At 40.9% G+C, this 18,321-nt stretch overlaps 1 protein-coding gene across 1 annotated transcript in view; it reads left to right on the top strand.

Annotated features, from left to right (window-relative positions):
• Positions 1-7,787: 7,787 nt before the first annotated feature.
• Positions 7,788-18,321, top strand: part of LOC311004572 (ly6/PLAUR domain-containing protein 1-like) — a gene marked incomplete at both ends in the record, with an annotated part of 28,775 nt that continues 18,241 nt past the window's right edge. Inside the window, 2 exons of the mRNA XM_083996683.1 lie at positions 7,788-7,836; positions 10,117-10,248. Coding sequence (XP_083852809.1) covers positions 7,788-7,836; positions 10,117-10,248 — 181 coding nt within the window. The remainder of the gene's footprint in view (positions 7,837-10,116; positions 10,249-18,321) is intronic.

The following is an 18,321-nucleotide window of genomic DNA, read 5'->3' as shown; positions in this document are numbered from 1 at the left end:
ATTGCCAAACATTGCTCTGATCACATAATCACATATACATGAAAATGAATGCAACTGAATCTTACATATCAGACCTGTCATAGTGATTATAGCCATATTCTTTTCAAACACTAGAGACGTGTGATGTAGAACTATAAAGCACTGTAACCTTGCACAATACCATTAGTCATGTCATCTACTGTATTTACCTCTTCTTTAAATCTTTGCTCACTTGCTACATGTATATGTGAGGTAATATTTGTACAAAAAAAAACAAAAAATGCAGCGGTGTTTACGCCAATAGCAGTGCAGAGCTATGAACTAAATGAAATATGTAGCGCACGCAGGTGAAATGAGGTGTTAACGGATCAGGGAATAGATTGGCTGTATTGATACGGGTAGGTGGAGCATGGTGTCTGTGTTTTTAAAAATGGCTCGCATAACAAAGAGCGTCACTCTCACAAGAGTATTGTATTTTTCTAACATTTACTCTAATGCCCTGTATTTGTACTCAGCACCGAAGAGTGTAATTTACCATGTATTGCACATATTGTTACTCACTATTAACAGTAATTCTCCCTCTAAATGTCTTTTTTTTTCAAAACCCAATAATAACAGTGATGTTCTTGTGTGACAGTCACCTTAGCAGTACGAATTATTGAAATTGTATATTGCTTATATTCTTTATGTCAAAGACGAAAAAATAAACTATTTCAATACTTACAGTACATCAAGCATGTTGCATTGTGGTTTGTTACACTTGACTGAATTAATAGGTTCCAAAAATATATTAACAGAGGAGATCATGTCATCCACCCCAGGCTCAGAGTGGACTGCTCTGCCATGTGCGTGACACCAAAACTCCTATTTAATCCAAAATGGGCAAAAAGGTGTGGCATGTGCGTGTATGTGTGGACTTTCAGTGACTCAAATTAGCTGAGGTGTTACTGGTTTGACAACTGGCGGCTAGGCAGAGAGTGACTAGCACCAAGCTGTCACTCAAAGCTGCCACACATTCAATTCTACACTTTAACTTTAACAGGGGAGTTGAATAAAAATTCAAACCTACATGGTCATTATGACGGAGGAAATTAACTGTAGAGGTAAAAACCATACACCAGGAATAGTTCAACATTTTGGCAAATTACCTCATTGCCATAATCCGTATAGCAGTAGGTTCGTTACCTTTAAAGCAGAAGTAAGTGGTCCGGTTGTTTTCGCTAATGCTGCGTTCCAGGCAGGCTTTTGAAATCGTAAATTACAGCTTCAAGTCACAACTTACGACTTTGTAGCGTTCCAGGCAACCCACTCGTGTTTTTCCGACCTGTTTTACCGGTGAAAGTCACTATAACGGCCACTCGTAACTTCCGACCTGTGAACTCGTAACAGATCGAACTGGTACGACTTCACAGGTCGGAAAAATACGAGTTTCCTTGAACGCACCATAACAGTCCTCGTCCCTACGTCCACATTCACGGCGTCCCTTGGCTGCACACACAGCCCTGCATGCCGTTCTCTCTCCTCATTGGATAAAAACTGTAGGATACGATAAATGTTTTCTCCTCGGCTCAGAGCAGAGCAGAGTGACTGACAGACCCGTGTTTCAGTCCAAACACTCTATGTAAGTGATTGCTGTCGGAAGATAGAACTATTTAAGACTTATATTAACACAAATATATCACTTACTTCTGCTTTAATTGTCGGTGCAAGATATTTTTAGAACGGCGGAGCAGAGCCGTGAGCTGCTCAGAGCTACGCTACGGAGGCTCATGGGATTTCTTGGTTTCCCTCATCAAACTCATCAAATACACAATCCAACAACTCCATGTGTATTCCGTGTATTTGATGAGTTTGATGAAGGAAACCAAGAAATTCCAATAGCCTCAGTAGCGTAGCTCTGAGCAGCTCACAGCTCTGCTCTGCTGTCCTAAACCTACTCCTAAAACTATAGTATAGGGGTTATGGCAATAGGCCAATTTGCCAAAATGTTGAACTATCCCTTTAACATGGGAGTCTGCTGGGTTCGGACCCAAAGTCTGTTCTCCTCAGGAAACACCAGAGAGGAATCTTTACATGAGTGGTTCAACCAACTTGTATTCTTTTATATCACATAAAGACGACAGCAACTCTTATTCTTTTATATCACATAAAATAAACAATTAACAGAATACCAACCAACTTGTCACGAGCACTGGACCAGATCTGCTCAGACTCCTGCTGGGCAGTGCCAACGCTGCTGTCAGATGAAAACTAAAAGCAATAAGAAACAGTAATGAAGGCTGACATCCATGTCCTTCTAAAGTCATGCAGGGAGAGACACATACTGTACAACACATGAATAGTAATGTGGGTGGGCACTCAGGTGCATTTAGACTCATAAGTAACAACCACAAACTCTGTTTACATGCAGTGATTCTGTATTAGTATATTTTATAGGAAGGTTAATACAGTGAACTAAATGATGTAGAGCTTTGTGTTTGTGTGGAAAACACTGGCAGCCTGGCTGCACGGCTCCTGTCTGTAGTTATCATCTGTCCATACAATCTTTTCCTAACCTCAACAGATTTCAGGAAATGTGTCTGATCTATTGGCCAGAGTGAGGTTAGAAGATAGATGCCAAGACCATATCTGTCCGTTGAATCTAGAGCTGGATAGTCTAGCCACACACAAAAAAAAACTCTGCTTAGTCTGTCTAAGGGTAAAATGCACCCTGGATGTGTGTAATGCCAACAAGTTAACATGTTATAGTATCATACCATATCATATCAGAAAGTGGTCAATGTATGGATTTTATGTTGAGATATAACATGTTAATATGACAATGGTTGTTTTGAAACATTTCAAGTTTTTATGTAAAGCTACAGTAACTGTATCCAGGTAGATGTAATAAGTTACCAGCCTTTTACTCTTTTCAATAAAGTCTAGAATAACTTTACTCTACTAATAGGTTTTAGGTCATCTTTGTTAATAATTACACTTATTACAATCACACCAGACCATACTTCTGTTGCCATGGGCAGGAAGGAATGTCTGTAGAACTTGAATGTATTTTACTGATGGAAAATCTATGCATATAATTCATATGAGATAATAAGCAGGAAACAAGCTCGAGTGAAAACGCCATCATTTCAGCCAAAGTAGAATTTCTCCTGCTTTGGCTCCGGGACACATGAGGGCATTGGAGGTCTCAGACCATCTGGTCCAACGTTAGTGCCTGAATTCAAAACTGTCTTGAACTCTGCCCATGACAAACCTGCAGCAGCCACTGGGTTCTGACTGTCAGCTACATTTGTGATTGCAGGAATCACAAAGATGCTTATAGTTTACAGAAAATGATGTGTTTGTTTCTCATTACGAGGGCCACACTCCCAGATCTGTGAAGGTCAGCTCATTAAACCTGGACTGAAGTGAACGTATAGAGACGAAACACAGCAGAACATCATCCCTGATTACAACAGAGTAACATTTAAGTAGTGGACTTAAGTGACAACCAGGGAAGCCAACTGCCCCTCAGGAAGTAGGAAGGTTCCTGTAACCTTGTGGTGTTTGAGCTGTCAGAGTCGATGCTTTACTCACTTACTTACTGTCTCTGACATAATGACCGTCTTTTGATTTATAGCAGCTAATTAAATAACATTTTTCAAAGACAACAACCTTATAGATTGAGTAAATTTTGCCCATTTGGTTTTAAAAATATTCCACCTTAAGATGCAGGGCACTCTGTGTATGCAGACGGGTTTCTCCCTGATCTGATGGTCAGTCATCATTGATTAGTGTTGTTCTTTTAAAATGCTCTATGCATAATGGCTCCAGTGTGCCATCAGTCATGTTATGACAGAGACGCTGCAGTAGAGAGAAACTACAGCTGCTGCACATTTAGTTCAACTCCTTAAATACTGCACTTACTGCTTCTGCTACTTCTAATGCAGAGAAAACATTGAATCTTAAAACAGCCAGGAACAATTTTCTTCTAAAATACTGGACCATCTTTTAATCAAGTGACAGCTTCAGTAGCTGCCCATTACGTCCTTACATACTTTCACACCAGCGAGGAATCGCTCCATTATCTTCCTGGACGTCTCGTTTCAGAGTAAAAAGCTTCTCAGCTGCCAGTGTAAATCTTCTCATCGCCCAAAATGCAATGAAAATGACCATTAGTTAATTTGGCTAATTTAAAGTTCCGCCAAAGTAGAGATTCATAATATTTAATTGTGTCTTAATGTGTAATTATCCAAGTTCCAATTAAGCTGATTAGCCCAGTAAATCACAAACAACTTCAGCGCAGCCTCTTGATGCAGCGCTGACACACTGTTTCATCCACTAATTAAACAGGTTGTTCACGACAACTCGGAGGAAAACTGCTGGAGTTTGGACAGAGGATTGAAAATGAGTAAAATCTGCTTCTCTTGAGACCAGTAAACAATGGCAAAGCATAACACCACCCTTCTTTGCTGCACATCAGCAGTTTGCCCTCATCTTGGTTTTTTTTTTTCTGCACTGAAATCCTCTTACTCCTTATGCAGCAGGGTGCTGGTAGGTGTAGTGAGGCATATACACTATAAATTAGTTTGGGGTCTGGTTTAGGACAGGCTGATATGGTGTCTGGCTCTGCACTGAGGGTTATACTTGTGAAGCAGAGTTGAGAAGGAATTGTTCAGACGTTTTCTTTTTCTTTTCTGGAGCCCTGTATGAAATAATGGGCCACACTGTGCAGCGCACAGGAGATTAATCCATCTTTTGAATTTGTGAAAGAGTGTCCAACCGATTTTTACCCACCAAGTGTTGCAGACGGTGTTATTTTTGAAATACCTTTAAAAAGTGCCTCCTTTCACAAAGCCGAAGCAGACACCGCTGTGCCTCTGCACTTAGCTCCTTCACTTAACCCTGCCTAACTTATGATGCGTTTCACTGCCTGCAATATTGTCCTTGGGCACATGTTGTTTTACCTCTTGTTTTATGATTTGTTCATTAAAACTATTGGTCCCATGACTAAACTTTGGTTTAAGCCAGGCCCACCCCACCATCCACAACTCCTGCCTTTACAGACGCATCAAAATAATAAAGTTATACAAACTTTTATTTACAAAAATAAACAGTTGATAAAAGGTGGAGCCCTGCCATGGGTATGCTAATACAATGAGGAGCCCCTTATACAATTTGAATCCATGCTATATTATTAATCTGATTCTTTTTATTTATATTTCTGTCTTTTTGTTTTATTTAATTTTATCTTTCTGTTATTACAGTCTCTGTTTCCTTTGTTGGGTCATAATTGTTATCATGTCCCTATAAGCACTACATTGTATTGAAAGAGATCCTATGATGAATTTGATTCTGTATGTATGATTTTGAATGAAACTGAAATAAAAACTAAGTTAAAAAATAAATAAATAAAATAATGTAGGAGAATGAGAGTGCAAATCACATCACATCATGTCCTTGGTAGGGCGCCATTAGGATTGCTGCGAAACCCAGAACACCCGAGTTTTGAACCAGGTTACCATGACCCGTACAGGCGCCAAGCAAGTCAAGAATAACAGCTGGAAGGCCAGGAAATATTGGGAAATGCACCACACACATACACAATAGTGAAGAGCCAAGTTATATGACCAAAAGTCCAAGATAAGTGATATTGAGCTGCCCCCCCCCCCACACACACACACACACACACACACACATACACATACACCTGTATACCAAACCCTGCCTGGGTTTGGTATACAAAGGCATGTCACTCTTTGTAATGTTGGAAGATATCTGGAGCCTAAGCTGGTTACGGGGCCGTGCTGGAATAAAGAGATCCCTACCCTATCTGACACCTGTATCTCCACCATCTGATTCCTCTTTTGTTTCACCTCTTTCTGCCACAACAATAAACTGTTGTAGGTTTTTGTTCCTATTGTCTTTGTTTATACATTATTTTGATTATCCAACTGGGTGGTGTTATTGGGATTTTAAAATGTAAATATGCACAAAATTTTGATGACCTCACAACCTCAGAGCAGACAAAGCTCTGTGGACCCCCTGAAATCTCCGACGTCCCCCTAAGGGAAGCCTGGACCACAGGTTGGGAACTAATGGTTTAGTGGTTTGGAGTTGTTTCCTATAAGATCAAAGGACAATTAACAGCCTCGGTTTGTAAGATTTCTACTAACCTCGGGGAAAACAAGAGAAATCATGTTCTGATTAGAGAAATTAAAAGCTATGACAAATAAACGAAACAGTGTTCCTCAGTTTAGCCATAAGAAAATGTAAAGGTAAAGAATTTTTTTTTTTTTTTTTTTTAAATATCTGTAGAAATCAGAAGTGTTTCTTGGCTGAAAACATGTTTAGGCTATTTCTGCTGTAAAGTCAGACATCGTAACATTGACTGTTGGAACCAACCTAGTGGTCATTAGAGGAACTGCATCTCAGTGCTAGCTTTATCTTTCTAATTTGCAATAAATATGCACATACTGAAATAAAACTGGTCAAATAAAAGTTATGCTGCAGAAAATGTCAAAATAACTTTATGCTTTAAAGCAGATATCAGCTTCACGGCCGTTTCGGCTAATGCTGCGTTCAAGGCAGGCTTTTGAAACCGTAAGTTACAGCTTCAAGTCACAACTACGACTTGGTAGCGTTCCAGGTAACCCGTAGCTCGTGTTTTTACCATCCTGTTGTCTGTGAAAGTTCCCTATAACGGCCACTCGTAACTTCCGACCCGTGAACTCGTACCAGATCGAACTGGTATGACTTCACAGGAAGGAAAAACACAAAGTACGAGTTTCTTTGAACGCACCATGAGTTAGCAGCCCCCGCCCTTGTCAGGCATCAATTGGTCCTCGTGCTACGTCACCACATTCACGCGCATCCCTTGGCTGCACACACAGCCCTTCATGCCGTTCTCTCTCCTCATTGGATAACACTTGTATCCCACAAGGAAAATGTTCTCCTCGGGTTACAGCAGAGCAGAGTGACGGAGAGACTCGTGTTTAGGCTGAAATACTTCATGTAAGTGATTGCTGACGGAAAATAGGACTATTTAGGACTTATATTAACAAAAACATTCCACTGATATCTGCTTTAAGGTTTGAATTTAGCTTTCCACACATCTTTGTGTCTGCATGACATCTGACCAAAATTCAACAGCAATGAATAAAACATTTTTATTTTCTTATTATAATCAGAGTAGTAGGTGTGTGCTATTATCTTTAATAGATTCCATCCATGGGATCAAACTGGGGGATGGTGATAAACTGATTTTTAGCTCTGAGATAAATAAGATTAACTGGGGACTTTGGAGGTCACAGCACTAAATCTGTATTCTGAGTTTATGGTGTAATTTCTTCTTAATGATGAGCTATAAACAAAGAAAATTAAAATTCTGGAGTTGTTTGGCCAAGTGAGAAGGAAGAGCAAAAAAATATAGACACTATTCTGTCTGTTAGATTGTTTTAGACACTTTCTGAAACTTAATTGATCCCAGTGGTGAAATCAGCTCCTCGGAGCAGCAGCAAATGTATCCAAGTGGGATGCACAGATATGATATAAAAGGTCCCTGGTAATCATAATAAACAGAGGAAAGCAGGCTGAGGAGGGGGACTTCAGAACGCACACCTTGAGATCACATGGTACACAATGTAGTCGTGTACGCGCAGGTGTGAGCGCGCGCGGCAGAGGGTAAGATATGTGAGGCATCGCAGGAGGTGTGATGCTCAGCATGCCAGGCTGCCGGCTGCAGCTCCGTCTCTGTCTCTGTCTCTGCGCCTCCGAGCCGGCGAACACCCGTCTCTCATGTTTCTGCTCAGAGTCGCACTAAGCGGACGATGCGGCTCTTCACTGTCTCAACTTTGCTCCTGTTCTTCTTCAGCTCAGGTATGGTCACACTCAGCTTCTCTGTCTGTCTCTTTCTCGCCACTTCTTCGGGATGTAAAGCATCTGTTAGACTGTGGTTTTACAGCAAAACTTCCAAAGCGCTTGTTTTTTTCTTTCATTGCCATGCTCTCTGGAGCTGGAGCGCAGAGCCGCTGGTGGAAGAAGGGTGGTGTTCAGGTTTTGGTGGGAAACGCAGCGCGGTCTTTCTCTAAAGTTGTTTCTGATTTTGGACTTGAATTTGTGGATGTAAGATTGTCTGTTAAGTTAAATACTGTATCTTAAAATATTCTGGTGTGTGAAGCGGCTGGTGCCTCTGCGCCCCGGTGCGTATGAACAGATCCAGATAAGTTTTGATCGGGGCTGCTGATCAACAGTGTGGAGCTCAGTCTCTGTGAGCGTCTCCCTCAGCCAGAGGCTTCTCCTGTAGCTTTACGCACGAGCCACGGAGTCACAGAGAAACGATGTTTTCCTCCTCAGCCAAAGATGCGACTGAGTGACTCAGTGATGGAGAACCTTCACATCCACGAGTCGAACAATCAGCTCAACAATCTCATAATAATCAAATAGCAAATTCACATTTTTACTGGAGGAAAAGATCATATCAGAAGTCAAAGTACCAATAACGCAAAGTAACACAGTAGTACTGTAGATTATTTATCAGACTCTTGGAGCTCTAACTCATCATTGTGTCGTATACAGTAAAGTAAATTGGCCATCTTTATATGTGCGCCGACTCGGCCATTGGTATGTGCTGATTTACAAGGCTATTCTTGAGATGATTCCATTTTATTTATCATCCCTTTTAATCCCTTTAATCTCTCTCAGGACTTTTGTCATTTTACTGTTCCTAAGGTGAGAACAGAAACGGGGAAGAAAACCTTTAGATTTTCTGCTCCGAGTACATGGAACATTTTGCAGTCAGAGCTCAAACTCCAAAGTCTGGTATCTCTGAATGTATTCAAGTCCATGATAAATTCCATTACATCCAGGCTTCCGGAGTGCAAATGTTTTATTTGAGTGCAAATGTTTGATTAATCTTGTGAATTCTTTTAACTAATTTTGAAAATTCAATTGTTATTTGTATTCTATTTGTTTCTTTCTTTTTTGTCTATGATTAATGTGACGATGTGTTGAAACTTTATGTGCTGCCATTCTTGGTCAGGTCTCTCTTGCAAAAGAGATCTTGGATCTCAATGGGACAAACCTGGTTAAAAAAAGGTTATAAATAAATTGTGAGGGCATTAATACAAATCAGTTATTTAGTATTGTGGCTTGTTGAGGTTGAACTCACGATTACTTTCTATTGTGTTGGAAGATTAAAGGTGAAAAACATCACATTTTATAAATTGATCATATCCTTTGGATGAAAAAGATGTACCTTTATTGTAATTTAGTAGAGTGAGATGGAGTGAGATTAAAAAAAGGTAAAACATTTGTCTCTGAGGAGTTCAAGGAAATCAGCATAAAATAGAAAAAGTAACAGTACTCCAAGTGTAATCTAATAGTACTTCTCTATGAGTAATTACTTTCTTCTCTGAAGCTTTTTCCTTAAATTGCACTCGACAGATATAAAAAAAGATGGGAAGTGCTTTATACTTTAGTAATGCTGTATCTTCTGTTGAAGGGAGAAATGGCTGTAGTATTGAAAGCTGCTTGAAATGGCCATGGAGTGCAAATTAAATGACCTGATGAAATGTTCTACCCACTATTATTGAACCATGTGTCGTCATGGTGCTACATTAAAAACCAGACATTTCAAAAGCCAGCTAGCTCTGACAGAACAAACCGACTCTTACCTGTCATGACCTGTCATCATCTGGCATGACCGGAGGGCAACTCTTTACCACTCAGACTACTCAACTCTTAATAAAGCTCATTCACTGTAAACAAGTCAGTCTCCGCGGTGATGGTGAAATATCGAACTATCAAAGCCAGATATGATGAAATGCTGCAACAAAGTGCTGCTTCGATAAATGTATCACCAGCTCCAATTCTGCTAAATAATTGAGCGCTTCTGTCACATCAATTTGAAACAGCCAGAACAGAAGAGACCAGAACATCGAACCAACATAAAATTGGACTTTAGTTTGAGGTGAAACTTTTGCATAAATTCTTTATTTCAGGATACTTGAGGAAATAAATATATGAGGATGCAAATGATTGCTGGTGGAGGTGGAAGTAATTGCACCTGGTGGAAATTATATGAAAATGAAAATAGATGGATTCAATAATTGATTATGTGTCTGTCTCTGTGTGTATGTGTGTGTGTGTGTGTTGCAGGACTGGCTCTGCAGATCCAGTGCTACCAGTGTGAGGAGATGACACACGACTGCTCCACCCCAGAGTTCATCGTCAACTGCACGGTGAACGTGCAGGACATGTGCCAGAAGGAGGTTCTGGTGAAAGATGACGGTAAGTTGTTGTTCTACTGTCTGTTTTTCCACATGAGGAAGATTTTTTTTCCCACTTCTGCTGGTTTTTCTGTGGGGATATCTCAGAGTCAAATCTGGGCAGATTGGCCTCAATCCAAGGACAATGGATGAGATTTCTTTTTGGTTGTGATGTGGAGCCAGAATTTCACCCTTGAATCTCAAGGATCTCCAAATCTGAGAAGTGGGCTTTATATATTTTTTTGGGCATGAAATCGAAAAACATGCAGAGAACTGAGGTGATGGGAAGTAATGTGTGTCTGTGTCACACTCCTAGTCGTTCAGGAGCAGCGTTAGTTTGTGTGCGTCATTCAGGCGGTAGAAATGCTGTCAACAGAAAGGTGTTTAGAACTGACATGACGGTGGGTGTTTGTGTTGTTGGCATGTTTGAAGTGTCCAGCGCACTCAGAGGGCTCTTTGTCGAGAGCAGTAATCACGCTGATCTGAGGTCAGCAGCCGCGGGCCCCTCACAGCTCTGCAACTAATCATTAGAGGATGGGAGTGTGAGCTGTAGGTCAGTATTTGAAACAGCGGCCATGGATATAAACTATTCTATTTTCAGTGGAAAATATCAACCTCAACCTGCTGTATACGAGTGTGCGCCATCAGTGTGTGAGCATCACTTTCCAAGAATCTCAAATCCAAAGCAAATTGTTGCAGATGTTAAACTCTGAGCAGCTTGTTGATGCTCCAACCTCTGTATCTGGTGATAGTAGATGGGAATTCAAAAGACAAACTACAAATATATCTGCAATCTCATAGTTGTTCATAATCAAAAGCTTTCTTTCTTTAAATCATTTGGTAACCATGGTGACACAAAAGTATTAAGTTTTGACCATTCAGAGTGATCTGACAGTCCTGAGGTCAGACACCATGTTGTTTGACAAGATGCCTTGTTTTCAATCTGTACAGTAATAATAACGCAATCAGTTGTGCCTTTGAGAGAGAGTACATAAAATACAGCTAAGAGAGATAGAATAGAAAGTGTTGAATGACATCACTCCCTTATGTCCAATCAGTGAGCTGGACTCATCTCTTGGTTCTTGTTGAAGTAAAAGGTCCAGTGAAAACATTCAGCAGTGGATCATTTCACTCTCATGGTCCTGATGAAGCACAGCAAGTGTTGATGTAAAAATGAGCTTTAAAGGGATAGTTCAACGTTTTGGCAAATTGGCCCATTGCCATAATCCATATAGTTTTAGGAGTAGGTTTGGTAACTTTAATTGTCGGTGCAAGCTATTTTGAGAACGGCGGAGCAGAGCCACGAGCTGCTCAGAGCTACGCTACGGAGGCTCATGGGATTTCTTGGTTTCCCTCATCAAACTCATCAAATACACAATCCAACAACTCCAAAACGCTCTGGTGGACAAGTGGTGACCTTGTGACTCTATACTATATATATATAACTATAGGGATTATGGCAATGGGCCAATTTTCCAAAAATGTTGAACTATCCCTTTAAATGCCACTGCAGCTCCGAGGACGAAAACATCAGATGCCTCCAGAGATGTGGAGACTGTGACCTTCCTGATGATGCAAATGTAAATGTCATACATCCATCATGGTCTCTGCATTTGTTTTTACATTCAGAGTTAGACTGATGCTCTTTGATTAACTATTTCTAACTTCTGCTTCTTGTGCACTGGTTCAACGCTCACTGAGGTTTTCTTTTAGAAGAAAACTTGACTGTGCGAGTCCCTTGTATTCGTCTGGGGAGGACACTGCAGTTATACACTGACAGTTTGTGGGTATTTTACAGGGAGCTATGTTTGACACAATGTACTTACTGTAAAGCTGCAGACAGTAATGAGTAATTATCAGCCTCGGTCACAGTAGGAAGCTGTTTGAGTGAATAGAAGGAGCTCTGATGAAGTCACTGAATGAAACCAACGGTGTCTGTTCACCCTGAGTCACCTTCAGCCATTCACTTTAACATGTTTGTTTCCTGAAATGGTACAGTACTGATACACTTAATGTTAGCTGGTTCAGAGTTAGCTCATCGTCTCTGGTGTTGTGACAACAGACGGACACAGCGGTGCAGCTCTGAGCAGCAGCTGGCAGGCAAATCAAATTTGAAAGAGTGAAAATGTAACTTTCCACTGTTCAGAAACAAATCGAAACTAACACTGAAGCTGTGTGTGTGCTGGATTTAGAAATAAACAGCTGCATGAAGTCATTTGTGGTGACTTTTCTACAATATTTTATTATTATCATTTATTTATTTTAACTTTTTTACAGATGGTTGAATACAAATATTCCAATTTCTGCCTCAGCAGGTCCAAACAATAACAAAGATGAGACTGACATCATGACACAGTGTTGGTATTAATTCATCAGATCCCCCACCACCATCACCACAACTACTGTAGAGTCTTCTGACTTAATGAGAGGATTATTTGGCTAAAATCCTGTTGTGTTTATCCAGACATGAGGCCACAGAATCAATCAATAGTGTTTGGACTTGGACCATGTTTACTCACTTCCAAAAGCATCTATCAAATGTGAGGTGCTGTGGCTGAATAGAAAGGAAAGATTTCCTGTCTTTTCGGATGTCTGTCCAACTTTTCAAAAAAAAAAAAAAAGTTAGAAGCCACAGAGCGTACGCAATAATACGATGCCACTTGATCGGTATTACAGGCCCATTTCATCCCGGTGAAGTTTGATATGCATTTGAAAGGACGAACAATATTAAAATGATTTTATTTCTGACTGTAAGAGGATGTTTTTCTGAAAGCATCTCCCTCCTGCTGGGACATAGAATTCACAGGGAACTCATTTGAATAAGTATATGTTTGGAAAAAAAGTAGAGGAGATGCAAGTGATCATCCTGTGGCCTCAGTATCTCTTAAAGTTTGGTTCATTCATCAGTGTCTAACATATTGGTCGTGGTGGACATAGTGAGGAGCATGTTTCCCATCTGGCTCAGCATGTGTCTGTTTCTGGGTTCAGATTCTGTGTCTTTGCAACAAATTAAAAAACAAACGGTTCAGAAAGTCTGTCTTGGTAATCCTTCTTCAGTTTTTAAGTTTATTAATTATTTGGTCTGGGATTGGGGTGAACCCAGACTTGGCCATCTCTTCTGCAATTTCGGCAAACAACTTGTTCTTTCTTGTGCTGCTTTCTGGCTTTTCTTGACACCCAAATTACCACCAAAAATGTAGTTTCTTTAGCAAACCAATGCAAATTATTTTCCCCCATATTCACTGCAAAAACTCAAAATCTTACCATGAATATTTGTCTTATTTCCAGTCAAAAAAAATCTCATTAAAAATAAGACTCATCACATTAAAAGTAGCTTGTTTTTAGACACTTTTTACTTCTTTAAAGCATATTTTCACTTAAAATAATCTGATTGTGGGGCAAGTTTTTCATTCTTATTACAAAACTTGCTTTCACTGGCAGATTTTTCTACTTATTTCAAGTGAAAAAACAAGTTAATTTTTAGGTGATGAGTCTTATTTTGAGTGGAAAGAGATTAGTTTTGACTATAAATGAGACATTTTGACCAGAAATAAGACATTCTTGGAAAGATTTTGAGTTTTTGCAGTGTTGCTGCCTTCGCTTCCTTCCTGCTCGTCTTCACAGCCTAGAATATGACACGCCCACTGATGATGTCACTGTTTGCAAGGGGAATGATGGGCATGTATTACCTGCATTACCTGAAAAGATATTTTAAATATCAACCAAATGTCCTCAGCTTCCTGCAGCTGCTGATTCTATCAGACTCTGACCACATTTGTTTTGTGCACAGAAGTTCATCTGATGTATAACCTGCAGGTTTGGGGATATTGTTAAAAACAAATAGGTTATACATCCTTTCCAGGCTTTTGGGGTTCAACAGATTATTTCTGCCTCTTCAGTAATGAGTAATGCGTCTGCCTTGTTTACATGTCTGTTTGCTGCAGATGGTTAGGACGCAGACACTAAAGGTCAGTCCTCCTGCCTGAGGTCCACTTCGTTTTCACACCCACTGAAAAATTGGTGGCCGTTTTTTATTGCCTCTCCCTACCGCTGATGAGCAAAAGCAATAAGCTCCTGTCTTTGGAAATGTGCCTCCCAATCCAAAGGGCAGACACAGCACACTATAGAGTCGACAGTTCTTTAATAAGAAAATTTCTGCCTGAATGCTCATGTACATCCCAGCCTTTATCTCCCAGCGTTATCGTTATTGCCGCTCTGCATGAAAATAGGGCTTAGAAATCCAACTGGCCGCGCCTTATCGCTGTTTGAAATGCAGCAGATACGTCCACAATTGCACTCCCACCTCTGTGCAATTTGATAAGAATAAAAATCAGCGAGGCCGTCCGTCCAATTCTTCTAAGTGTACTTGCCACACTTTGCGTGCGGCTCTGTAATACAGATGCAGGTGACACGGAAACGCCGGAGTGTGTCCTCGTGCGAGCTATTATCCCTGCTGGATCTGGAGGCGCTGATACCATCCATCAGCGTTTGCTCTCCAGCTAAGAGGCCGCCTGGCAGAACATCGAGGTATCAAGAGTCAGCTTCCCCTGTCACACCGCCACGTTTAGTCACACACACATACACGTACACTATTTTTCTGCCGGGGATGAGCCTGGCTTCCTGTCCAGGCCCGTCTTCTAGTACCATCATCATCATCATGGTGCTCTGATTATGTCTTCATAAATGATAGAAGAATCTGCTTTTAGCCAACTGAGGACTGTTCCTCTCCCACTGTCTTTAAAGCAGGGGTGGTTGCCATGCTCCAGTGGGCCACCTGTCATTCTAGTGTGCTCTGCCCTTCCTCTCAAACCACGAGAGTAAGACGCTCTGTGATGTGATCACTTTCTCAGAGGCAAGTTTCAAAGGCATAGTATAAACATTAGTGTAGAAACACAGAGCAAATGCAATATGGGTTTAGAGTGTGCTGTAGTAATTCTGCTATTGATAATGAATACATTATTTCTATGCCACAAAGATTTAACACTTTGGTATTTGTGATGTCACAAAAGGCTGCTAATCTGATTGTCAGAGGCTCTGCTGTGTCGGGGCGTCCATCCATCCAGTGTGATATCTTTTTCGCTTTTAATGGACAGGACAGTTGAGAGAGAGACAGGAAATGGGGGCAGAGAGGGGGGAATGACACGAAGGATAGGGCCGCTCGACGCGGGACTCAAACCTCAACACATGGGGCGAGTGTTCTACCAACTGAGCTGAACACCGCCCCGTGATATCTTTTTTTTTAAAAGTATTCTTTTGGGTTTATAGGCCTTTAATCAACAGGACAGCAGTATAGAGACAGGAAATGGGGAGATATGCAGCAAAGGGCCACCGGTGGAATCAAACCAGGGCCACTGCTGCAAGGACTATAGCCTCTGTATAAGGGGCACCTATACCCACCAAGCTAAATGACACCCCATGTTATATCTTATTAATGCATCTTCTAAACAACATACTAACATTCAATTGGAAACAAAGGATGAACTGTTAAGAATTTAGTGGTCAAAGGTTAAAGGTACATTGTGTAGGAATTCCTCCCATCTAGCGTTGTGGTTGTATCTCAAGCAACTCAATCGTATTTTTCATGCTGCATTCACATGAAATTGGGCAGACGGCAGACGGACGACAGCCGCTGCACGTAACGGCATAAACAAGCCTCTATGTAAACAAGTGGTCCGTCAGCACGAGGCAAAACAATACACGTGACAATATGTTGTCATGGCGATGTGGTATTGTTTACCTGACCCACGTTTTACCGTCTTTCTCTGGACTTCTGTGACTAAAATGACATCTGGTTTGTTACCGACGGCCGTCTGCCCGACTGCAGGTGAAGGCAGCATCAGAACGGCTAATTCAGAGCTTACTGGAACACTTCAGTTTGTTGATGGGGGTGATTACTGATTACAGTAATGAAAAACATACTTTTGAACGAAATAATCGATTTTCGTGAATAGATAACAGGAGAAGTTACACAATTTCCCTTTACAATGTCAAAGTTACTATGTCGGCACAAAATGTGTTTTTGGCCACAATTCAGGCGTTAAACATGACATAATTTAACTCAATTGCCCAATTAAATGATACGATTGTGTAACAGTCAAAGGTAATCTTCATTGTGACATCATAATGTTCTGCAAAAAGACCTTTATTCAAAACAGTATCTCGGGAAGGAGAGACTGTGAGTACATTTCCTGCAACTTAGCAGCTTGATGCAGCCAAACAACAACAAGGAGTATTCCAAGTTCACCCCAAAACCAACGAAAATGAGTATAATGTGAAATGAAGTTGCTTCATTATAACTCTCATTACTGTATGACTTGTTGCTTAGAAACAGGGTTGATGAAAGTTGGTGCATTGAAACAAACTAAACACTACTTACAGATGCTAAATGCAGGAGTGAGGAGAGTGCAGACGGTCATTCTCAGCTGATTTGATGCTATAGGTGGTCTGGGCCACATGCGGCTACATTGTTTCAGCACAATGATTGCAAAATGCATCCTGACCACACTGAAGGACCGCCCACTCTGCTGGCGTCCTCTTCCCTCAGTCTAACCAGCTCATCATGAACACAAAGTATTTTACTATTCCAACTGGATAAAACCTGATTTCACTGCAGAGCCCTCTCTCTCATAAACACATTGGAAGTCAGACTGGCTAAAAACAACAAATAGCTCTTTATTTGCATATAGAATGTGGAGGTGAGATCCAATCAGCAGGTCTCACTTGAGATGCATGTGCCAGGTGTGAAGTGATGTGCATAGAGCTGTCCACTATGTAGAGAATTGATTAGAGCTGCTTTAAAAGGAAAGGAAATGGGGGGTACTACAGCAAAGGGGGGGGGGGGGGGGGGAGCAGCATAAAACCTTTTTGTGGCTCCAGAAGGACGTGCACTTGTCTGATAAACTGCCTCAAGTGGAGTGAGAAGCGAGTTTATGAGTCACCACAAGGCTACATTAGCTTAATGCAGCGTGAAACCACAGAAGAAGTTCCTCCAAGAAGCCAGGGACACGGTGGAGTACCTGACAGGAGGAGAGCTGGCGCCGCTTTAGAGACAAAGACTGGTCACATACAAAAAGCAAAAGTATTCATACCCCTTGAACTTTTCCACATTTTGTCACGTTACAACCACAAACTGAGATTCTATGTGACAGACCAACACAAAGTAGCTCAATTGTGAAGTGGAATGAAAATGACACATGGTGTTCAAGAGTTTTTACAAATAATAGGTCAAAATTGAACTTTTTGGCCTACAGCGAAAACTCTGTGAGGTGGAAACCTAACATTGCACATGAACCTGAACACGCCATCCCCGCCGTGAAACATGGTGGTGGCAGCATCATTTCTTCAGCAGGGACGGGGAAGCTGACGGGGAGTTGATGGAAGATGGATGGAGCTATGGATGGAACGGCCCAGTCAAAGTCCAGACCCCAATCCTATTAAGAATCTGTGGCAAGACTTGAAAACTGCTGCTCACAGACTCTCTCCATCCAATCTGACTGATCTAGAACTAGTTTGCAAAGAATAACATGCAAAAATGTCAGTGTGTAGATGACGTGCAAAGCTGGTAGAGACAAACCCCAAAAGACCTGCAGCTGTAACTGCAGAGAAAGGTGGTTCATAAAGTATTGACTGGCTGAACACATACTATGCACGCCACACTTTGCAGAGTTTTATTTGTAAAAAAAAAAATGTTTTCTTCCACTTTACAATTACAGTATGTGTCACACTTTGTGTGAGTCTATCACATAAAATCACAATAAAATGCATTAAGTGTGTCATGTAATGTGACAAAATGTGGAAAAGTTCAAGGGGCATGGATACTCTTGCAAGGCTCTGTATTATGCAGTGCTCATATTTATAATGGATACAGCATCTCCATCATTCTGTGCCTTCTTTAAGGGGGGGGCACTATAGGTGAATAGGGTAAAGACAGATATCACCATGAAACTTCCCAAGTTTGTCACTTTAATTAAGACAAATATTTTTGTATTACAAGTTTTGTCAAATTTGATGTTTAAATATGTAAATGAGGCAATATCTGATGAAATATGCGCTAATTTGCATACATTTCCAGTGGGGATTTTGGATATCTGTTTTT

Source organism: Trachurus trachurus (genome assembly GCF_905171665.1).
Source record: "Trachurus trachurus genome assembly, chromosome: 21".
NCBI classification, from domain to species: domain Eukaryota; kingdom Metazoa; phylum Chordata; class Actinopteri; order Carangiformes; family Carangidae; genus Trachurus; species Trachurus trachurus.
Note: the sequence above shows the minus strand (reverse complement) of the source record. Positions and strands in the feature narration are given on the sequence as shown.